Source organism: Cladophialophora psammophila (genome assembly GCF_000585535.1).
Source record: "Cladophialophora psammophila CBS 110553 chromosome Unknown aczJe-supercont1.8, whole genome shotgun sequence".
Classification (NCBI taxonomy): Eukaryota; Fungi; Ascomycota; class Eurotiomycetes; order Chaetothyriales; family Herpotrichiellaceae; genus Cladophialophora; species Cladophialophora psammophila.
The window spans coordinates 855152-877750 of NW_006912929.1; the positions used below are offsets into that span (position 1 = coordinate 855152).

The following is a 22599-nucleotide window of genomic DNA, read 5'->3' on the forward strand; positions in this document are numbered from 1 at the left end:
CACCTTCTGGATTATCCAAAGCTAAAGCTATGGTCTCATCCGAGCCGTCAAGATTGGAATGTGGGCATGGGATTGTCTACCATCATCATATCCCAAGGTACCAGGAAAAAGTCTTGCATGTTCCACGACGGGAAAGGCGCGTCGGCTCTGGCGTCATCTTTCAAGAATTCGTCCAAGTTGATCCCATTTGACGCGAGCTCAGAGGCGGAACCAGAATTTCTAGGTGCTGCATTGTTTGATCGCGTTCTTGGCGACGAGGTCGGGACTATCGGGGCGATCTGTGCGGAGTCTTGGGCTTCCTTCGCCTTCTTCAACATGGTGACATATGATGATGCCATAGAAGAGCGCCCCTGCATTTCACCCAGAATTATAAGAGCTTGTTCAAAGGCCCTTTCGGTCGCATCGCTCTCTTCCGGGTCCTCGCATTCGTATTCGATGGCCAGCAGAACGGTTGCTGCAGTAAATAGATCTGTCCAGAAGGGTGATGGCGTTAGTCTTTACCAACACGTCAGGATGGCAGGCTCTCGCGGAAGGGCTGAAGCTATGCACATATGCGAGAATGCACAACTGAAAACGCGGCCGGTACATTCGTGGACTTACAGGTCATATCTGTCCACCAAGCGCTTGACAGCCCTTGATAATAATTGTTGCTGATGACATTCACCAGCTGTATAGCAGCTGACTTGCACACTGTGACGCACATAGAATGAAGGGAGTTGTCAAGAGAAGCGAGGTACACCGGCTCGGAGCCGGCAGAGGACTGCTGCCAAAGAGAGGCGAATGGTCGATGGATCAGAACTCTTAGGTTCAGAAACCTGCAAAAATTAGTTAGTCATACGGCTCGCAAAGTGGGACCCAGCTTACCTAGCGATGAGGATATTTCTGGTCCGTCGGAATTCTTCCATCTCATTCAAGGCTCCTACTTTCAAGTACTCGGGGAGCCCTTGAAACCACTCAACCAAGCTCTTGTCTAGGCTGACAGCATCTTTGAACTCGGGAGGCTGATATACCTTGCCGCTTTGTCGGTGGCCAGAACCGTTGAGAGGCGAGTACAGGGTGTATAAAACGTCTTTCATGATGGAACAGAACGCCACCGACTTAGTGAAGACCGTGGTCTTGGGCAGGACATGTCCCGGTTGTTCAAGGTATCCTTCTTCGGTGATATACTCATCATCAAGATCTGAAGGCAGCGAGACACCAAATGTGCTTGGAATGGCAGTGGGACGTCCGAAGTTAAGGGCTAAAACCCTTGAAGTGGTTAGTAAATTCTGGCGAGAAGATAGCACTTGTACCCACGAATCCAGTACAATACACCCATACCAGCATCTCCTTCGTACTTCAATCTGCAAGGGATTATATTGAGACGGCATGGGATCGACGTGAGCACCAATGGTGGTGGCAATCCTTATTGCTAACCCTATCACGTTCCATGTCTGATTTGGTCGACTGGTGGACTGGTAATAGAGGCCGCTGAGCAAAAGGAGCTGTAATGTTTGCAGATTTGCGTGAGCAAACTGCTCCATCGACACGAGTTTCTGCGCATAACCAAAGAACCGATCACTCGCCGCGGATTTATCTTCCTGTCCATAGGCGAAATGAATCCCAAGAGCGAAGATGACGTTCAACATAGCAAGCCACTGATCGTCTTGTTGCTCTCCTGAGACCCATGTACGTTCATACTGGGCCTCGAATGAGGGCCGGTGCAAGAACGGGTACAGAATATGGACGTAGCGAAAGTAAGAGTTTACCAAATCGTCAGCAAGCGATCTCTGAGGCAAGCAATTCTCCACCCCAAACCTGAATGAGGCTGCTCTGGCTGGGCGGGGCTTTGTTCCACTTCTAATGTAATTTGAGTCTGGCGATACTGAATCCGGAGAAGAGTTCGAGATAATAGTTGTTTGAACGGCCTGCATGAAAGAAAGGGTGGACGAGTCTCCGTAAAAGTCATCGGGGTTTGGCTCTTCAAAATCTGTGGCGGTGTCATGGCAAGGTTGGAGAGACCATGATTGAGTCTTCTCTGATCTCCCCGCGGAAGGGGCCTTCGAAGGAAAGTCCCTTTTCGAAATCCTATTCTCGTCGAGCTCTTGAGCTAGTGGTGAACGACCGTGAATGGAGGGTCTATCGGGTTGAGTGACGGTACCTGCACCGCTGATCGAATCTGACGAGATTCGGCCTTGGGCGCGGTCAATGCCTCGATTTCGGATTATGTTGTCGTTACGCAAATATGAGACTGGGTCCGAGGGACCTGAAGAGGCTTCCTCAAGGGGATGCCTCGCAGACTCGCGGTGCTGGAGAACCTGTCGCCTTTGGGGCGAAGCTTGACTGTGGTCGGTAGAATTCTCCACCCTTTGACGCTGTTCCGCCACTTCTGCTCTTTGCTTGAGCTTTATTATGTACCTATGATCTTGTCAGAATGGTGACGAGAGACAACGCTAGAGGGCTGCTTACTCTCGGGAGACATTGACCATCTGGCTTGCAGGCTGATATGCGCATGAGGTGCAATTGCGCGAACAGGCAGAGCACTTTGGCCGGGTCCCGTCGCACCTCACCTTCCGCGTCCGACAAGGGATACAAGCCATTCCAACGCGTCGTCGCTTCGAAGGGGGGTAGGTGGCTTCATGGCTGGAATCGAGATCTTGGAGTTGGTCCATCACCATCTGTCATGCAAGTTTCAGCAGTGAGGAAGCTGAATACCACGGCGACGAGTGTGTATCCAACAGTGGAGACTCGGTGGCTTCGACGGAGACAGAGCCTTGGACTTGCACGACAGGAACGGACGCGCAGAGAGGATGAGTATCAATATCGCGAGGATGCGGCAAACTGCAGGCACTAGGCTAAGTTCAAGTCCCCCGCGATATGCCCTAGTAAGTACTTGTACATAGGTAGAAGCCCACAACAGCCTAGTAGCCCACAATTCGCACCCCAATTTCTCCACGTGCTGCCTGTGCGTTTAACTGCATTTGCGGAGATTGTGGAGGGTGCTTAGCAGCTGCATTCACTAACCCTGAACCCCCAACCCTTAACCTTAGGTTGGCTTAGGCCTCGCTAGCCCTCTCTCCTCTCCACAGGGAGCTACCGAGCAAAGGCACCGTCCAATTGCAGAGCTCTGTGGCTTTGCCGTCCAAGCCGCGGCTTCACCTCTAATGAAAGAAGTTTCTGTGACCTTCGGGATCAGATCCCGAAGGCTTTCCTCCGGCAGTTCGCCATATCTTCGTCTCGCTGTGGTGAAATGGTGTACTCTCGTCGGAGCTTTGAGAAGAAGAGAACCGGGCAAGCAATTGAACACGGTGCACGTCCGTGGCGGGGAGCCGCTTGGACAGACCAACGGCCAACTCGATAAAGGTCTTTCTCTTCGTGAATCGGCAACATGTGAAGTCCACTGTACGAGGTACGCCCTGCCACAAACGCAGTTGACGACCATGGAGAACGGAACTCACGCAGGACAGATCGTCCAGGTCTCGTTGGTGCCCACGGGACAGCTCTTCTTGCCTGACAAATGGATCCTCGCCGGCGCAGACCATGCAACGAAGACCCTGTATCCGGACTACAGCTTCTACGTACATCACAAGCCAAGCGGCAGGAGTCTAATGTTTGACTTGGGCATTCGCAAGGTATGGTCTCCGAAGTACAACTTCGAGGGAAGGTATATTGAACACTTGTGCAGGATTTAGAGGCATATCCCCAATGCATTCGAGAAGAATTTGTTCTTACAGAGCCGCGAGTGCCGAAGAGCGCTGCTGAATTGCTCGACGAGGCAGGCATTTCGGCAAACTCGATCGACTATGTGGTCTACAGTCATCTTCACTTTGATCACATCGGAAACCCGGACGAGTTTCCGCGCAGTCAGGTGGTCGTCGGTCCAGGCTCAAAGGCCGCCGCATACCCAGGGTACCCGACGAACCCAGACTCGCCTTTCCTCGGGTCCATCCTCGAACATCCCAGTGTTCGAGAACTTTCGTACGAGGAAGACAGCTGGATCCCGTTCGGTCCGTTCCCCATCGCGTTTGACTTCTTTGGAGATGGAAGTTTTCTCCTCCTCGATGCTCCGGGACACATGCCAGGTCATCTGATGGGGCTTGCTCGCACGGGTGTGGACGAGTACGTGGTCATGGGCGGCGACTGTTGCCACCACAGGAAGATATTCACGGGCGAGGGCCAGCTGGGAGAAGGACACGGGCCGAACGGCGCATATTCCATGCACAAGGACCTTGAAACGGCCAAGACCACCATCGGCAAACTCCACGAGCTCAGCCAGAGAGAGGATGTCCTGGTGTGCCTGGCCCACGACGGGTTCCTCGAACCAGCGTTGAAGGTGTTGCCCGCGACACTGGGCGGGTGGCGCAAGACGGGAGTGAAGACGGAGATCGCAAAGAACGTCCCGCGGGTCTCTGTCGAGGTGAAGCCATTGCCCGGTAGCTAACGAAGATCTTGTATTCAAGGGAGCTTTTGCTAGAAAAAGATCACAAGCTATGGGCGTCTGGTTAGACACCGGCGCCCGAGTTTCCAAAGTCTCAACCGTCGTATCCATCGCATTGATATGTAGTCCTGTGTTCGATCCCCAAGGGGAGCAACGACCTTTCCTGTCTTTTGGGATGGATCGCCCGGATACATTTTCAAAGTGGATCTGGGACTACCGCCCAGCTGAAAGACGGCTGGGCTGCGAGGCTGCAAGGCTGCGAGGCTGTGTATGGGACCCCGCTGGTGCCGCTTATACTCGAATACCGGCAAGCCGAGGTCCATCCTCCATCCTCCTCGTCGTATTCCCGCTGCTTAAAACACAAAAACTACCAGGCAGTAATAATATCCAAACTCACTCATCCGTCTCACATACCCTCGAAACTAGGTCATCAACACCTATTTCCTGTAGGACTGTCTGGTTGAGAGCCCTCACCTAGAAATGGCCCGCAAGGACAGGCCGACGCTTCAATTCTACTACGATGTATGTAACCTGTTTCTCGCACCCTCGGTCGATGCGCTTGAAAAGTCGAGTCTAGGGGTCTGATCCTGGTTGCAAATGCAGATAACATGTCCGTTCGCATATATGGGCGCGCTTCGGTAGGCAAACGACGCTTGTTTCATCAATGCCAACTCCCTTTCGGGATACCCCAGAATATGCCAGCTTTCTAACTCGGGTGGCTTTTTGTGTCGGTTAGCGTCGAAGCCCTCGCCCGTCGCACCGAGGCTGACCTCGTCTGGACGCCCGTCCTGCTGGGCGCCATCTATCGAGAAACCGCCGCGCCTCAGGGTGCCGCTGGTTCGGCATCCGATGTCTTCAATCCGACCAAGAAACGCCTCACATCGCGGGCGCTGCGCCGGACACTGCAGCGCAACAACGTCGAGATCAAGTGGCCTTCTGTCCACCCGAGAAGTCCCGTCCTAGCACTTCGTCTGCTATACTATGTGCCAGTTGAGGAACGCCCGGCCCTCAGCCAGGCACTGTATAGAGCGTACTGGGTTGAAGACCTGGACATCACTGACAGATCTGTCCTGTTGGACGTGGCGCGGCGCAGTGGCGTTCCCAGCGCCTCGCGGCTTTCTGAGACAGTTTTTGACGACAAGGACGCTCAAGACGCGCTGCGCAAGGCGACCGCAGAAGTTATCGCTCGTGGGGCGCCCGGACTGCCCTCTTTCTGGGTGGCCGAGGAGAACTGCGTGGATGCCGACGGTAAGACTCGTCAAGGCCGGCTTTACTGGGGACAAGATCGCATGCACTTTGTGGAGGCAGCGCTTCTCGCATTGAGACAAGGTGGCGACTACACCCAAGTCCCCCGTCTTGCAAGTTTGCAGCCACGATGTCTGCCAGGACCTCCGGCTGGCCAAAAACGCGTCGAGTTCTGGTACGACTTCAGCAGTCCCTGGGCGTTTCTTGGGTGGACACAGCTTGACCGATTGAAGAGACAATTCGGCCCGGACGTCGAGATTGTCATGAAGCCGATACTGTTGGGCGCGCTCTTCAAAGCGTAAGTTGACACCTTTTGAGAACGGGCAAGTCAAGAAACTGATCCGCGTTACAAACCAGAGTTGGCGCACCTAATGTCCCTATGGCAGCTATATCGCAAGCGAAAAGGAACTACATGCGTCAGGACCTGGGTGACTGGATCCGCCATTGGAATAGTATAAACCAGCAACGAGGGTTGCATGATAAGCCGATTGAATTCCGCTGGCCCAGCCAGTTTCCGATCCGAACGCCCACGGCCTTGCGCTGCGCGATCGTGGATCCGAATCTAGTCCCGTTGCTGTGTGAGTTATTCTTCCCTATCAGCCTTGCTCCCTCGTTCACCACACTAACCACGGAGCGTTCAAAATAGTCCGAGCGTGCTGGGAGCGTAACGTCAACGTTTCCGACGATAGAGTCTTGGCCGAATACCTCACCGCGGCAGGCTGCGATGCCACAGCCCTGCTCAAAAAGGGTTCTTCCCCACAAGTCAAGGACACTTTGCGTAGTAATACGCAAGAAGCTTTTGATAGAGGTGTCTGCGGTGTTCCTTCGTATCGTGTGTTTGACAAGACGGACGAAGGCTGGGTGCTTAGTGGGCTCGAAGGCGGTATTGTTTGGGGTCAAGACGAGCTCGTCGTGGTGGAAGACCTTGTTGCGGGTTGGAAGCAGAAGGAGGGTCCGGTGGCAGGTTATGACAGTCCAGCGTCTCGGTTATAGCAAGTTGGGCCAAGTTGCAAGCTTTGATGGAGCGCTTCAGCCTGATCTTGGGAGGTCGTCCGCAAGCTGATCCGCTCTTGGTATGTGTTCAAATAAGCTGGCAAGGCTGGGAAACATCGGCGTAGGTTTAACTCCGCAGGCCCCATGAGCAGCACCGAGACCTTCAAGGGGCCCTACTGCATAGCCTTGGTCTTTGCGATCGGCTCCACTGGCCTCACAGTGCAAACATCTATTTCAGTTAAGCCTCACGAGCCTCAGTTAGCCTTGCAAGAGCCTGCGCCTGCGCTGCAGCACCAGCCTCCATTTCCCATTGGTTTCGAGGAAACCTTATTAATTGCATAGATGGCACTCCGTCTTCTGCTCTTCCTCTCAGAAGCAATCGCTCATAACCGTCTTGGGTGAAAGGGCTCAAACATCATGGGGCATAGCTGGGTCCTACGCCCACTTCAACAGCTCCATCAGCACGCCCTCGTCACCGCCCTTTTTGTCCTCGCTTTGTGCTGGAGTTCTCTCCTGCACATGGTACTCGGCTAGATAATCCATAATATACCGCGTACCTCCCCCCCCCCCCCCGTGCGCTACCTCGACCAAGAGCATCAACCATGGAAACTTGTCCTCGTAATAATGCTGCAGTGTATGCCGAAGCAACGGCGACATAGTCATTGGGTTCGAGGGTGCACAGTAACCCTTCCCACGGCGTCTGATAGCACAGGTCTGCAGTGTCGTTGGTGGCCAGGCTGTTCCGCAGCACGATGTGCTGCCGGGCATGCTGCCAAGGTGATACATGATTATCTTCGACTGTCCTCCTTGGCCAGCGACAGGCTTGGAGCTAGCCAGGTTTCAGTGAGATCTGACCCAGCTCGTTTGGAAGTTGAAAACTCGCCCATCCAAGAGCGTAGCCCTGTTCTCGGAGGCTTGGGACTGGCATTCAGATGTGATTCTTGGCGATGATGCGACACTACTTAAATGGAAAACCGGCCGTAGCATTACTCTACCTGTGAGATAGAGCAGATTTGCTGAACTGGAGGGATGATAGACTCGATTCTTTCAGAGGCGCTCTCTACTCTTCAATCTATTTGGGTCCCGGGCACGGTGGTCAGCAGCTCCATTGTGTCTTGCCGGGATTTCGCGATGAGGCTGCTTCGATAATACGATGCTGGAGCTCTTCCATCGTTGCTACTTAGATGCTTTATTGAAAGAAACGCTACCGGTTAGCAAACTGGTTCAATGTGAAGAGCTGCTCAAGGAAGCCAGAGCAAAAATTGATTACCTGTGGACTCTTTTGGATGCGGAGGACTCGGTGCCCCGAACAAGCCAACTCCTCAATGGGCGAGCGCGGGTGATCAAGTTCGTCGAGCAAACTATCGAGCTGCTGAGAGGTTCTTTGGGGGTTTGGAAGCTGGTAGAAATAGTTCCCAAGGATCGAGTAGGGACATACCAAGTACAGTAGCAGTCGGACACGTGTGGACGTGCCTGAATCCGCGTCGCCTTTTCATGTTCTCACATGACCATGTCATTGAGCACCCGCGCCACCGAAACAGGTCGTCTCTGCTTTCATCACACATCTTTGGGCCCTTGAACATGTCTCGTATTATCCCGGATGAAGATTTGGCTGACTTCGACAACAATGCCTTCTCGCATATGTCGTTTGACGACGCCACTGCTATAGGGATCAATCAAGTCAAAGTCTCGAGACGCAGCCCCGTGGGATCAGCAAACGTCCATGTATTAAGATCTACTGACTTTTTACCAGGGGCTTTTGTGAGCATTCTTGGACCAGTTCAGGTCTGGCAGGAGTTCAACAGCCGATTCTTCATTCAAGTAGTTGTTTAAATCTCATCACCCCATGCAAACCTTCCAAGGAGAACGGCTATCATAATTCTGCATAGCACACTGCTGGGGGCAATGAGCCAAATCGTCGGGAACCACGGCAGTATTGGGGAGATGCCAATTGTTGGACACGGTCATTCACCTAGAACAGTCATCTCACATTATGGGAGCTTGCCTGGCGCTTTGTATTCAGTCAATCTGTTCCCTGCCGCCGAAATTGCCATCGTTGTGCTGCCAAATACACTGTCCCTGAGTGACAACGCAGACTAGGTGAGCCAGCTTCTCACCCATGAATTATTGAATTTCGAGCACAAGAACGATTATCTGCACTAGATGGAGAAGACAATCGAAGCCGGACTCGCTTGGTAAGGCCAGGTTCTGACTGAACTAGAAGAAACAGCGAACACCTGGGACCTCACTTGAACCTCTACAAGACTATGTCGGTGTGTACATGGACTCCATCAGATCTCTGCGCATATACGATCCTCAAAAGCACAACAATTTTGAACTGAATTTCCAAGTACTCCAACCAGAAACATTCGCTCTCCATCAATATGAACACGATACCTTTACCTGGTTTTCGTCCCGGAACAGTTTTGCGGCACGCGGTCGCTATACCAGGCGACGTACAATACAACAAGATCCACTTCGACCCAAACGACATGGGATGCCTCACAAGCCTTTTCTCGTCTCACGACGAATCCCAGGAAGTAGAAAAGTTCAAAAAGTGTTGCCGAACGCTGATCACTGTTTACAGGTTGGCTTATAGGCGTTTGGTTCCTATATTCTCGACATAAGAGGAGGCGGTACGAGTGGCATGGTGCTGTGAAACACTATACGCTTTGGATGAAAAACGAATGGATTTCCAGCGATCAACCCGGACCCCTTCACTATCTTCCTCCACCGCTCTCCCCCTCTCCCGCCTCGCTCTTACAGCCTCCATTCCCTAGACGTCCGCCCGCATATGCACCTCACTCACACTTCCCCCCACAGCTACCACATAGTTCACTATCACTAATCCTATCAGAGTCGACTCGCTCTCAATCCCCAACGCCTCCGCAAGCTCGCCTACACCCCGGGACTCCAAGAGCGTAATTTTTTCCTTTTCACCACGAAAATGGCCTGATAACTAATCCCCTTCTCAGCATAAAACGCTCGCACGACGCTGTCGAAATTATTCCCTGCGTAGAAGTGGTTCTGGACGATAGAGGGCTCAATGGTCACGGAATCATAGAGAGTGCGTAGGTGAGGGAGAGAGATTTTAGAAATGCCGAGCGTCCGGACAGAGTGTGGAATGAAGGGCTCCATGGCAGAGCAGGCGGTGAGGGTTTCGGTATGGGTGTCGAGGATGGCATGCAGGAAGAGGCAGTCGACAACAGACTGGTGAGCCCGGTTGGAGAAGAGGGTGGGAAGCAACCCCAGAGTTCAAAGAATGGCATTACGAATGAGGACTCGACATGTGCAACAATGTCCGCCAGGCTCGCACAAGCTCGATAGCCTTCATTGGCGCCGTTGTCGTAGGCGGAGAATTGGTTTGGACCTTGTTGAGGCAACTACACTTAAAATGACCAGCACATGCGCCACCATCGTATCGACGTTATAAAGGTATTTTGCGGCATCTACCTCAGGTCGGCTTCTCTCGCTTTCTTTGGCATCCTGTTTGCTAAACGAGGGAATATAATTGTAGAAATTTATTAACAAGACGGCGGATCATGTCAATTTATATCAAGTTCGTACATACCCACAATTCTCCCCTCGTCACTGATGCATCTTGGAGGGCTGCTTGGAGCGCCTCCCCAAAAGGGCCTGGCGGTAGTTCTTATGCTGCTCAGCAGTGTCGAACGCGTAGAATGCAGCAGCCAACGGTGAAGAGACGCGGACGCGTGTATCTGTAGTGTGCCAGTTAGTGCCGTAGAGAGGTGGTGGGTGTGTTATTAGCGAAGTTGCGGTATTGGGGCCCATGGTCAATGTTCAACGAGAAAAGGTACCTAGGTAGAGGCTGATATTGCATGGTGAGGGAATAGCCGTTTTTCTGTGCTCAACGGACTACAGCGGGTGGGAGAAGGCAAGCAACAGGCCGTGGGTACAGACACAGGAGCGCCGTAGGGACAGTGCATTAGTCCCATGGTCTAAAGACTATTAATGTTGACCTCAGTCGGGTATCTTGAATGAAGAAGGGTCAGGCAGGCTGGTAGGCTGGTAGGTTGAGGAACATGTCAGGAAATCAGCAGAAGATGGCGAGTGCTCGCTCACCAAGTTGCCAGGTGACGATGGGAGACAAAGGGTATTCGTGTACGATTACCAAAGTACCTATTACTCGTCCTCCGTCTCTGAGATGCTGCACCTACGACAAAGGCACAGCACAGCAACCAGTGTGATGCCAAACTTGTCTCGCGGTAGCCTCCAACAGCCGGGCCGAGGCGGAAAGCCGGCGTCGCCGTTGAAGCGCCCTCTCGCCCCGCTACGCGAATATCTAAGCGATACAGAGATTAGAGATACAGGCCGAGAGCTCACGAATGGAAAGAGAAGCCTTTGGGTTACATATCCAGAGAACAGTGAACAAATGACATAAGAAAAAGCAGGCGCTGTGCTGGCAGTCGTCAATCCAAATCTTCGTCCTCGATATTCAATCTCCAGGCGTACCCATTACCTTGTGGGTTTCCCGTGGCTTTCTCGCCAGAGACGGCGTCCTTTTTAAGGTCTGGCTATATTGACGAACAATGTCTTACTTGTATTCGAGCCTGATCATTTCGGGTCTGATCTGCCTCACATATGTCTACGGGCTTGTCATATACAGACTACATTTTCACCCGCTAGCCCGATTCCCCGGGCCCAAGTACGCGGCAGTGAGCAGATGGCATGAATACTACTACGATGTTCATTTGCAGGGGAAGTTTATCTTTCACATAAAAGCCCTGCACGAAAAGTACGGTGTGTTTATACGTCGCTTCTGTAATGTGTCGCAAAACAAGTCTCGGGCCTGACCTGTCCGCGTGGGTACTGCAGGGCCCATTGTTCGCATCACGCCAGACGAGGTCCATATTCTAGATTCAGATTTTTGGGAAACCATCTTTACAAAGGCTGGAAGGGTCGACAAATACGCCTGGATGTCCGGCCGCTTCGGCAACGAGAACTCAGTGTTGAGTACTGCTCCAGACGAGTTGCATCGCATACGACGAAACGCTTTGAATCCTTTCTTCTCCCGAAAGAGAATCATCGATCTCCAGGTTATAATCCGCAAGAAGCTCAACAAGTTGATTGCCAAAGGACAAGAATATCAGAAGTCTGGCGCTCCGTTACCTGTCAACAGGGGCTATATGGCCCTAGCGGAAGACGTTATCATGGAATACTGTTTTGCTCATGACTACAATAGTCTTGATGTTCCTGGCTGGTCACTTATTCTTCATGACCCATTCAGGGCCGTTAGCATTAGTGGGAATATGTCGCTGCAATTCCCTTTGGTGCCAAAGATCTTGAACTGCTTGCCACAGGCCTGGCTCGTCAAGCTGGAACCATTGTATGCCCTTGTTTTCAAGATGCAAAGAGTGAGGATCCTTCTAATACCTGCTTTTTTTTTATGGCCCTTTTTGACGAAACGAACCGCCTAGGACTTTGCCAAACAAATCGTCGACTTGAAGGCGGGTAAGATTGATGCCCTTGCCGCAAAAACTGATCACCCAACAGTGTTTTCGGAGCTGCTTCGTGGCGACCTGCCTTTGAGTGAGAAATCCGACCGCCGCCTACAGGACGAGGCACAGTTGATAATTGGAGCTGGGCTCGCCACCACTGGCTGGACACTCAGCGTGGCCACCTTCTACATTTTGAGCGATCCAAGTGTCCTGGGACGCCTGCGTAAAGAGCTCGAGGAAGCCATTCCAGCCGTCAACGAGCTAGACCCCAGTGCACCATTGGAATGGACGGAACTAGAAAGGCTTCCATATCTGTCAGCCTGCATTAAAGAAGCCATCAGGCTGTCCTATTCCACCACATCGCGCAATGCTCGTCTATTTCCCAAACCAGTCCAATACGGCGAGTGGACCATTCCGGCCAGGACGCCGATTTCGATGACAATTCCTTTTCTCAACCACGATGAAGAAATCTTCCCTAACTCGACGTCCTTTGTTCCTGAAAGGTGGCTTGACTCACCAAAAGCCAAGAATGGATCCAGCCTAGACCGGTACTTTGTGGGGTTTGGTAAAGGCACGAGGTCTTGTTTGGGCATCAAGTGAGTGGTGCTGCTGCTGCTTATATTTTGATCTTGTATCTCGCAACCCGGGCCTGTGTGTCCTGTTCTGACAATGTCTGACGTCGAACTATAGCCTCGCATACGCCGAGCTCTATTTGACCCTGGCAGCTATGTTCCGGTATTTTGAATTTGAGCTGTATGAGACCGACAATAGTGATGTGGAGTTGGCTCACGACTTCTTTCTTCCGTTTCCCAAGCTTGACTCCCAGGGCATCCAGGTGATAGTAAAGCCAACCGAGAAGAGTGGTTGAATTTCTGATGTGGTTTGGCGGCATTGAATTGAACGAAATCACGCACCTGGGATTTATTCACGACGTAATATGGTATTTTCTTATTTCTCTCACGCTTTCAACCTCTCGAGGTTTCGACGTCAACACTACGTGTCTGTGTGGTGCGTTTTTCACGCCTGGAGGCGGAGGCGCCAAGACCAATCCCCCAAACAGGTTAGCTGGGGTTATCGATTGGGCGGCAAGTTGCCCCTCTGCGACGTTCACGATCCCACTTCTGCACAACGATATTTTCCTTTGGCCTGGCCTGGGTTCTTCAAGTTCCTTTGGTCCCTTTCTCCCATCCATCCCTCTCTTTCGAGAATTTGTCGCTCACCGTTTGATATCATCCTTCCCATCATTGCATATCTTCCGCTCTTTTTTTAAAGCGACATCTTCTCAACTTCCACAATGGCGGACAACGACGCGCAGGTAAGCCTTTCCCCCATGAAAATCCCCGCCTTTTGTACTTGCGCAAACCAGTCGCCGCATTTCCACCGCCCGTGACGCCTCGGGTTCTCTGCCCTGTCGCACCAGATACTGACATGCCCCTGTTTCTAGCATGAGCACACCTTCGAGTCCGCCGATGCCGGGGCGTCGGCCACCTACCCGATGCAATGTTCAGCCTTGAGAAAGAACGGCTTCGTTGTCATCAAGGGTCGCCCATGCAAGATTGTCGAAATGTCCACCTCCAAGACTGGCAAACACGGCCACGCCAAGGTCCACTTGGTTGCCCTCGACATCTTCACCGGCCGAAAGATGGAAGATCTCTCCCCGTCCACCCACAACATGGATGTTCCAAACGTCACTCGTCGTGAATACCAATTGGTAAGAGAAGGGCGCTAGGCGGGATATGGCAAGCCAAGAATGCTAATGATGAGGGCAGCTTGACATTACTGACGACGGCTTCTTGTCCCTCATGTCTGACGACGGCTCCACCAAGGACGATGTCAAGATGCCCGAGGGCGAGGTCGGCGAAAAGATTGAGAAACTCTTCCGCACCGATGAGAAGGATACCAGTGAGTAACCCAATTTGAAGATGCAGTGCTCTCGCGTGGGACCACTAATGCTTTGCCAGATGTCATTGTCTTGACCGCGATGGGGGAGGAAGCTGCTGTCGATGCTAAGGAAGCTCCTAAATAAACGGGCTTCGAGTCCACCAGCAGATCTGCGACTCGCTCTTCACGACTGATGTATTTATGGATCAGCAATAACAGGTCATAATTCAGCGTTTTTGGTGGCAGGCAAGTTCGCAAATGCCGAAAATCCGAGTAGGCGAAAAGATACGAACTTGCCTGGAGGCAGCTGGGCCATAGATCTGTGGCATGCCCTGAAAAAGCGACTGTTTTTCATTCAACGACGGATCAGCAGTCTTCTGCATTTTGAAAAGTGGTAGCTAGACAAATAACAGAGCAATTACCGAACCACAGCAACCTGCGTATTATCCCAGAAGTGCACAGGTCTTAACACGTCCTACCAGGACCTAATTCGTCAGCCTTCATTGTCCTCGCTTCAAGCAGAAATGGCCGATCGCTGATTGGTTCCACACCGGCTCTCATCTCGACTGCATGTAACATGATTTTCCTCACTTGAAATTCTCCATTTGTAAAAGTGGTTGCTTTGACTACATTGAACACGCCATCTACACTGTGAGATTGTGCCACGTCTTGGCTCGTGTTGTAGAGCCCTAGACTCACGCGACATAGACGTCGTACATCCATATCCCGACAACCCATTCAATGTTCTGCACCATTATAGTGGACAACCACTTCTCATTGCTCCTATCGTCTTGAACATCGCCGTCCACAAGGCACACCTCGCCATGTCAACGAGACCTCGGTCATCTACACTTCGCTACCATGGACGGAGAAGAGTGCGCGGAATGTGGCTCGACGGATTTTCACGATGAAGACGGGAGAATCTTCTGTGCGCGTGGACACGACCAGGGCCGGGGTCTTGCAACTGCCGCGGACGACGCAGATTTTGGGCACCAGGGCACCGTGGTGAGGAGGAAAGAGGTCAAACGGAAGCAAAAGATATCCAAAGGTATGCCAACGGCAAGTGATTCGGAATGTCATCCACAAAGCCATTCAACGTCAGACCCGATATTTGCTCATGGAAATTGAACAGTACTTCGTGGGGCCAAGGCATACCAACTCTTTCTTCAATCATGGCAATTTATCCTATGGAAGCAATGCTACGCCCTCGTCCATCAAAAAGGATTACCGGCGGAATTATGGGTAAGTCATAACACAGGCTATAAGTTCTGCAAACTGCCACCGTCATGTGCTTTTCTCTCTAACAATAACCTAGCCGATTGTCCGGGACTTGTGGACACTTTGGCTCTCGAAGCTAGAACATCGGCTCGGCGACAGCCTCGCAGATGCAAAGGACAAAGCGGACACGACCGCAAGCTCTGGTAATGAGACGGACACCGATCTCGCTGCCGATGAGAAGGATGAGCCGCTCAGGAGGAGTAAGTCAGCACACAGCTATCCTACACTCGTTGATACGATAGCCTTGAATTATCTGGGAATCGTCATGCTAAGAAGGCCAATTGGACTGGCTAAAATCCTGAAGTAAGCCGAACCTGAGAATTTGAGAACCCTCGCTCATGCTAGCTCGCCTCGAGCAGATGGATAGTTGAAGAAGACGTTCCGTTCATCCGCGCAATCAGATATGTCCCGCAGGACATGAAAGACCGCCTGCCGGGAGAGTATCACCAGGCATTGGATACAATGCACCTGTTGGGACCTGATGACCTTCAGAAAGCTGTCTATCATCGCGCGAGATGGTACGATGCCTCCTTCGACATGATAATGCCACCGATCAACCGGAATATCTTCCTTTTCAGCTACATCCGTCGACTCGCTCTGCCACTCGAGGTCTACAGCGCCGCTCTCCGGCTAAACATCATCACAAAGTATGGTTTCTGCTATGATGACCCTACAAAGTCATCGCAGACAACAAGGCGTCAGCCAACAACGTATCCGGAGAGCCAACTCATCGCTCTCGTCGTTGTTGCCACCAAGTTTCTCTTCCCGTTCGACTCGGAGACCGAGAAGCGCTATCCACAAGATCCTAATGATCCAACCACGCTGCATGTGGATTGGCCGGCCTGGCTGGAAGCCAAAGCGAACTTTGACAAGCAGACCGCGGCTGGCGACGATCACAACGCCCTCAAACCAGGCTCAGAAATCCACGTTACCGACAACGACGTTCTCGACATGACGGACCAACAACTAGACCAATACATGGACTGGTACCAACGGACGTGGATCAAAGGGAAACATGCCTCGCCTTCAGATCAAGCAAAAGAACAAGGCATCGAGAAGGATATCCTCGACATGTTCCCCCTTCACGACGTCCCTGAGCGGGTAAAGACACTGGCAGAGAACAGGAAGGCCGACAAGGAAGAGGATTCCCGGATCCGTGCGCGAATTGTCAAGGTCCAATCCTCTCTGAAGTCACGACGAGCCATTTCTCTCGAAGAAGAGAGTGAGCGCGGCCTGGACATTCTCCGCCCTGGGTCTCGATACCGGCGATACCCCAAGGTCGAGGACCTAGACAGGGCGCCAGATGGTGGTGGCGTGGTGAAGGCGTTCCACGAAGAAGCGGCCGAGACGGCTTGTTTGAGCGTCAAGGCTCTCTTGCTCGCCGTGAACCGCACCGAGGAGAAAATAGAACAGTGGCTTGTGGATAGGAAACGGGAAGAGGTGTTTGGCGAGGGAATGGAGCAGGGTGAGGGTGAAGGTGAAGTTGGTGGCGGCAACGGAGCACCTCTAGATGCTGACGAAGACATGGACTTCGCCCCGGAGACGAGTCCTCCTGGGAAGCTGGCGAGAGAGATGGAGGGCTTGGAAATTGGGCAGTCACCCGATGTGGAAGAGGCCCTCGAAGGAGTAGTTGACACGGAGATGTCCCTATACTCGTGACTTGGGGTCTGAGACTGTGATGGGTGCGAGAAGAACAGCACTGCTACTTGTGCATTAGGATCATCGCTTCATCATTCGTGAAAGCATCCTGCGCGCCGTACAGCCTTTCGGCTTTTTCAACTGTACACGTTGAGGGAACCATAGCCCTCCGAGGCCGTCCTCCTCTCTTGACCCAGCTGCAAATGAGACACTATGTATATGTACCACGTCACGCCGCCAGTCTCTTGACTGAGTTCCGTCTCAATCCACGCTTTCCACCTCCCCACCCTTCTCAGCCCATTCAGACCAACTTCCCGGAAACTCGCCAATCTTACCGCCAAAGTCGGCTTGTCCTGCTAACCTCGCCGCCGCTTGACTCCTCACGCCGGCCTTGCAATAGAATATGACCTCGTCATCCTGCGAGGGTTTCTCCCACCCGAATCTCTCTTCGAACTCCTCGGGTCCCAGAAAGAAGCCGTCAGCCGCGGATTTGATAGGGAGGTTGCGTGAGCCAGGGATTTTGCCCGTGGACTTTAACTCGGAAGGTTCGCGGACATCGATGATGATGCGGTTTGGGTCCGGGCTGGATGCGACGAACTGCATGTCTGTGAAGGTGTAGAGCCTTGACTGCGGTTCTGGGGCAGAAGTGGACGAGGAGGAAGGGGAAGAGCTTTCGTCTTTGCGAGCGACTAAAGTGGTGGTAAAGTGCCTTGTTGGTTGTCGGAGGCGGGGCATCCAGAGGGCGCAGGCCCCAGACCTGTAGAAGAATGATTGAGACTGTGTCGAGGCAAGACGACTGTGTTGCGGGCTTCTACGGACAGTTCTGTAAGAGCAGGTAGCTCTCCTAGAAGCCCAGAATGTGCGGAGACATTGTTGTAAGGACGAAGCAGCTTGTTTGGACGCCATTGTCGGTTGCTCGGCGATATTGGTCCTTGAACGAGGTGGAATGGAATGGCCTACGCAAGAAGACGTTGGTAGTGAGAAGGATGGTTTGCACGCATGTTACTCAATGCGACTTTTTTCCGTTCGCGCTCCACAAGCGGGTTGGGGGGGGAAATGAATAGCTTCCTCACCACCACCATCCTCGGTACATAATAGTGACGTCGGGCAGCCGATATGACATCCGTGATACGGCGGAACACCCGTACTGAGTAGCACATATCAACAGGAATCAGAACACGCAAAACACGTTACGGCCTCCCATTCCTCTTCTGTACTACCACACTTGTAAGCCCACATGTCAGCGCCCTTCCAGCCCAAGCCCTCTGACCGATATTGTTGAACCGTCCCAATAAAGACGCGCCGCCTAGGGGTACCTGGGGCTATGGAATACAAATCGCATCTCCTTGCTTTCCTTGTGCTCGAACGCGTCCATGCAGCCAACTAGCTCTTTGAGAGTGATGAGCGACCAGGGAACGGGCAAGCCTACGCCACGCTTGCGGAAGTCTTGCGAGGTGTGCCGAGAAGTCAAAGGGCGTTGTTTACCGAGCCAAGGAGATCCAGCTCGATGTTTGAGGTACGGCTCCAGCTCGAGGTCAGAGACACAAAGCATTGATGTCTGAAGATGCGCCCGAGACGGGAAGACGTGTGTCTTTCTCGAGGCAAAGGCGAGACCGAAGACAACTAAGAACTCCAGAAGGTAAGATTTCAGACGCATTGCCAGGCCATCCAGCTCACTGAGCGGCATACAGCCGCGTCGCAGAAATGGAGGAGAGGGTCGAAGGAATATTGGCTCGTCTATCTGCCAGCAAAGACACTGCTGGCCGTCCGTTGCATTCCAGGTTGATTACGCAAACATCAGCAAACCCTCATGAGTCCCCATATTCAACGTTCACGCAGAGGGGGTTTCCGATGCCGGTGAATATTCCACCATTCCAATTCTCCAATATTGTGTTTGATGGCTTTCACGACGCCATTTCAAAAGGCTACGTCAGCTTTGAGCAAGCCGAGGTCTCACTGCAGATCTTTCGGGGCCAGGCTTGCAATTTCCCGTTTGTCGTTATCGATCCAACGATTGGATTGGACATTTTTCGCCGCAAGAGGCCATTTCTTCTCCTCTCGATCCTCACCTTTGCTGCACAGTCGAATCTTGCGCTCCAGCAGAAACTGGAGACCGAGCTCAAGGAGTCGTTGAGTCGAAGACTGATTGTGGAAGGTGAAAAGAGCCTGGATCTCCTCCAGGGGCTCCTGGTCTATTTGAATTGGTTAGCCTCGTAGTCTGAGAATCCTCAATACCGACTAATCTGTTGAGTAGGTATCATTTCCACTTCGATCCCGCACGTCAACAATTGTATCCGCTCTTGCAGATGGCCAATTCTGTTGCTCTTGAGCTTGGCCTAGACAGACCAGTGCGACAGCAATTACCGATAAACCTCGCAAGTCTCGTCCCAGAACTCCTCATCAAATCCCGACTCCCGATCGAAGAAGTTGAAGGAAGGAGAGCTCTTCTCGGGTGCTATTGTCTGTCCTCGTCGTACGCCCCTCACATGATTCACCTTGAAAACGTGGTGACCGGCTAATATCTCGTTCTAGGATGTGCTTCACAATGAGAAAGCCAAACAATCTCCCACACAGTGCTTATATCAGCGCATGTGGCGAGTTGCTTGCAGGGATTGGAGCCGCAGAGTCGGATGCCCTTCTTCCGATCTGTGTCCACCTACAGCGACTTCAGGAAGACATTAACCAATCATTTAGATACAACAGAGCAGATCAACAAGGCGAGCTGGACTCCGAAAAGATCGAAACACTCTGCATCAAGTTTGAACAGCAGATAGAACAGTCACGGTCAGCTTTTCCACCTGAAATCTGGAATAATGGTAGGCCCAATCTGAGCTATCTGGGGAACTACCAAATTGACACAAGACTACAGCTAAAGTAGTTTCTTCTTATCATGCGATCAAGATCTATGCAAGAGAGATCGGTTTCCACGCCCAACCACCTTCTGCATTCAGCGTGCCTACTCCGGGGTCGGGTCCACCATGGTACATTTCGCCTGCTCGACATAATAGCTTGCTCGGGTGTTTGGAAGCCACGACGGAGTACCTGGACCATCTCTTGTCTCTCTCGACGAGCAATATCCTCGGCTTCACCACGCCTGACCTCCTGAGGTTGCTCTACGCCGTGCTGGTCTTAGGGAGGTTCTCCAATGGCGTTGATGCCCCCTTACTGGATGCCAACCTCCTGCGTACTGTGGCGAATCTGCGATACTACCTTGAATCTCTCGCGGCCAAATTCCGAGACGTCCTTGCTACTATTCACAACCCGTCCGAACATTATCTAGTGTACTTGCGTCGCTTGGTTGAGGACTCGAAAAGGTGGTATACACCGGCTTTGCCAGGCCCTCCAACCTTCCGTGAGGACTTATTTTCTCCCGATCCCATGCAAATGACTCAGAAAGCGCTTCCCACAGGGCAAGACAACTGCTTAGACGTCCCCGGCGGTCTGGCAGGCCGTCCAGACTTCGTATCTGCTTGGGACAAACCAGCCGCAAGCTCGGACCCTTCAGATCTATTTATCAAGTGGGGTGACACTGGAACCGGGTGAACTGTCACGCAGCGTGCGACTTCATGTCAAGCTTGCGAGGAAACGAGCGGCAGATACCAGGGTAGGCATTCATATTCGTGCCATAGGGATGGATCCCGAAGACGAGTTGGCAAGGCTATGCTTCGGTGGGCCGATCCGGTATGACATCTGAAGCGAAACTCCGAAGCTGGGTTCCGATTGGACAACAACACTTGATCGCCACGACATGAAACAACATCTGGCACTTTCAACTAGATCGTCGTTTGACCTTCCGTAATGCAACAAACCCTCATGCGACATCAACCGGGCCAGACCAAAGTCCTGCAGCTTTTCCGAATCTCGACCTCCCGCTTCTCACATCAATTGAGATATACAACAAGTTCAGGCCACTATAAAACGATGGGACACGCACTTAGTCGCCAAGGGCCGTTGGCCCAGTCGTTCTTCATTCCAAAACCTCCACTCTCGGAGAAAAATCTACCAGATCAGACCGGAAAAGTACGTGACAAAATTCAACATGACACTTCTAGAATTTCACGCTTGCCGACCAGCGAGACCCTCCGTGCAGGATGATCATGTCCTAACTGACAATGTCCATACAGGTCTGTATCGTCACCGGTGGAAATGCCGGGGTTGGATTTGAAGTCTGCAAAATTCTGTATCAACACAATGCGACGGTGTATCTCGCTGGGCGGTCGGAGGAGAGGTGCAAGAAAGCGATCTCGTCCATCGTCGAATCAATCGGCTCAAAGACAAAACCAAAGGGAGCGCTCAGATTTCTGCAGCTCGACCTGGCCGATTTGGCCACAATCAAAGCTAGTGCGGACGAGTTTCTTCGTCAGGAGACGAGACTGGATTGGCTCTGTAACAACGCAGGAGTCATGCTGGCACCCGTCGGATCCCGGGGTGCTCAGGTTCGTTGAGCCTCTCAGCTTGTCTACGAACCATGCCGGCCAAACTAACCCTCTTGCTTGTGTCAAGGGCCATGAACTGCACATTGTCACAAATTGTCTGGGCCCCTGGCTCTTCACGCACTTTCTCCACCCGATCCTCAGTTCCACAGCAGCAGCCTCGCCACCAAACACAGTCCGAGTATCATGGGCTGGCTCCGTGGTAATCGACCTTTACTCACCCAAGCACGGAATATCTTTGGACTCCGACGGCGCTCCAGACCTCCCCCTCTCCGACCCCCAAACGCTGTATGCCATCAGCAAAGCAGGTAATCTGTTTTACGGGTCTGAGTATGGCAAACGGTCCAGGACGCATGGCCCAAGTATAGTTAGCACATGCTTCAACCCGGGAAACCTTCGCACCGAATTGCAGCGCTACGTGTCTCCCACACGGAGGTTCTTCCAGAATCTGATTTTATACCCCGCTATTTTCGGTGCGTACACAGAACTATATTCTGGGTTTTCGAAAGACGTGAGCACTGAGACGAATGGTTGTTATATCGGCCCTTGGGGCCGCGTGTTGGATGTCAGAGACGATGTTAGGGCGAGCTGCACGAGTGTGGAAGAAGACGGGAATGGGATTGCAAAAGCGTTTTGGGAGTGGAGTGCCAGGGAATGTCGGCCATATATGTGAGGTAAGTGGGAAGTGCAGGCCTTGTGGATCAGCAGCCCGGGCGCGATTCGTCAGGGAGTTGCAGTCCTAAGACACTCGATCGTGGCATAACTTAAACTGACTATCACCTCTCCTATTCTTGGGGCTGTCTTGTTCGCAACTGCGCTGATGCTGACATCGGTGCAGAAGCAATGCCCTTGAAGCAAGAAAGGCCCCAGAGAGACCGACCTTGCTGCAGAGAGGATGAGATCCTACATTCGACGTTGAGAAATGCAGGTCTCTCAGCACCGAACAGTTTCCGAGGATGGTTTCCAGATGCACTGCCTCATGCTCTGCACTGAGCCAGCGGCCGCTTCACAGGCATCCTGTGTCCGTTGGTCCATTCACCTTTCAATTCTTACAGGAGAGCATGCGTGCCGAGAGCATCGCGCATCGCATATTGTCAACCCAGCTCGTGAGGAGTTGACAAGGCTGACACCCTTATCTCACCCTGTCCCCTTGCTTTGAACAGGGCCCCCCCTCTTTCTCCGAGAGGACATTGTGCAGCATTTGGAGTCCACTGGCCAGAAATAGATGCTTGATCTATCCTCTGCAGAGCAAGCG

At 52.4% G+C, this 22599-nt stretch overlaps 10 protein-coding genes across 10 annotated transcripts; 7 read left to right on the top strand and 3 right to left on the bottom strand.

The window, feature by feature from the left end:
- Nucleotides 1-47: 47 nt before the first annotated feature.
- On the bottom strand, nt 48-2468 carry A1O5_05947 (uncharacterized protein; the record flags this gene model as incomplete). The annotated part of the gene is made up of 4 exons (XM_007746543.1): nt 48-469; nt 601-815; nt 865-2397; nt 2449-2468. The coding sequence occupies 4 exons, from the start codon at nt 2466-2468 to the stop codon at nt 48-50; spliced, it is 2190 nt and encodes a 729-aa protein (XP_007744733.1).
- Nucleotides 2469-3419: 951 nt separating this feature from the next.
- On the top strand, nt 3420-4420 carry A1O5_05948 (uncharacterized protein; the record flags this gene model as incomplete). The annotated part of the gene is made up of 2 exons (XM_007746544.1): nt 3420-3611; nt 3665-4420. 2 exons carry the CDS (start codon nt 3420-3422, stop codon nt 4418-4420), a joined length of 948 nt encoding a protein of 315 aa, XP_007744734.1.
- A 594-nt stretch (nt 4421-5014) lies between these two features.
- Nucleotides 5015-6655, top strand: A1O5_05949 (uncharacterized protein; the record flags this gene model as incomplete). The annotated part of the gene is made up of 4 exons (XM_007746545.1): nt 5015-5055; nt 5154-5960; nt 6020-6240; nt 6309-6655. The coding sequence occupies 4 exons, from the start codon at nt 5015-5017 to the stop codon at nt 6653-6655; spliced, it is 1416 nt and encodes a 471-aa protein (XP_007744735.1).
- Nucleotides 6656-9565: 2910 nt separating this feature from the next.
- On the bottom strand, nt 9566-9868 carry A1O5_05950 (uncharacterized protein; the record flags this gene model as incomplete). Its single annotated transcript, XM_007746546.1, has 1 exon — nt 9566-9868. A coding segment is annotated over one exon (303 nt), but the record flags the coding sequence as incomplete, so codon positions are not given.
- Nucleotides 9869-11205: 1337 nt separating this feature from the next.
- Nucleotides 11206-12982, top strand: A1O5_05951 (uncharacterized protein; the record flags this gene model as incomplete). Its single annotated transcript, XM_007746547.1, has 4 exons — nt 11206-11416; nt 11492-12030; nt 12094-12710; nt 12805-12982. The coding sequence occupies 4 exons, from the start codon at nt 11206-11208 to the stop codon at nt 12980-12982; spliced, it is 1545 nt and encodes a 514-aa protein (XP_007744737.1).
- Nucleotides 12983-13408: 426 nt separating this feature from the next.
- Nucleotides 13409-14140, top strand: A1O5_05952 (eukaryotic translation initiation factor 5A-2; the record flags this gene model as incomplete). Its single annotated transcript, XM_007746548.1, has 4 exons — nt 13409-13429; nt 13559-13825; nt 13884-14016; nt 14076-14140. The coding sequence occupies 4 exons, from the start codon at nt 13409-13411 to the stop codon at nt 14138-14140; spliced, it is 486 nt and encodes a 161-aa protein (XP_007744738.1).
- A 716-nt stretch (nt 14141-14856) lies between these two features.
- Nucleotides 14857-16932, top strand: A1O5_05953 (uncharacterized protein; the record flags this gene model as incomplete). The annotated part of the gene is made up of 4 exons (XM_007746549.1): nt 14857-15043; nt 15128-15237; nt 15311-15576; nt 15633-16932. 4 exons carry the CDS (start codon nt 14857-14859, stop codon nt 16930-16932), a joined length of 1863 nt encoding a protein of 620 aa, XP_007744739.1.
- Nucleotides 16933-17172: 240 nt separating this feature from the next.
- A1O5_05954 (uncharacterized protein) lies at nt 17173-17817 on the bottom strand (the record flags this gene model as incomplete). The annotated part of the gene is made up of 1 exon (XM_007746550.1): nt 17173-17817. One exon carries the CDS (start codon nt 17815-17817, stop codon nt 17173-17175), a length of 645 nt encoding a protein of 214 aa, XP_007744740.1.
- A 945-nt stretch (nt 17818-18762) lies between these two features.
- Nucleotides 18763-20454, top strand: A1O5_05955 (uncharacterized protein; the record flags this gene model as incomplete). Its single annotated transcript, XM_007746551.1, has 4 exons — nt 18763-19115; nt 19166-19384; nt 19444-19727; nt 19781-20454. 4 exons carry the CDS (start codon nt 18763-18765, stop codon nt 20452-20454), a joined length of 1530 nt encoding a protein of 509 aa, XP_007744741.1.
- Nucleotides 20455-20832: 378 nt separating this feature from the next.
- A1O5_05956 (uncharacterized protein) lies at nt 20833-22017 on the top strand (the record flags this gene model as incomplete). Its single annotated transcript, XM_007746552.1, has 3 exons — nt 20833-20931; nt 21036-21347; nt 21415-22017. 3 exons carry the CDS (start codon nt 20833-20835, stop codon nt 22015-22017), a joined length of 1014 nt encoding a protein of 337 aa, XP_007744742.1.
- Nucleotides 22018-22599: the final 582 nt, after the last annotated feature.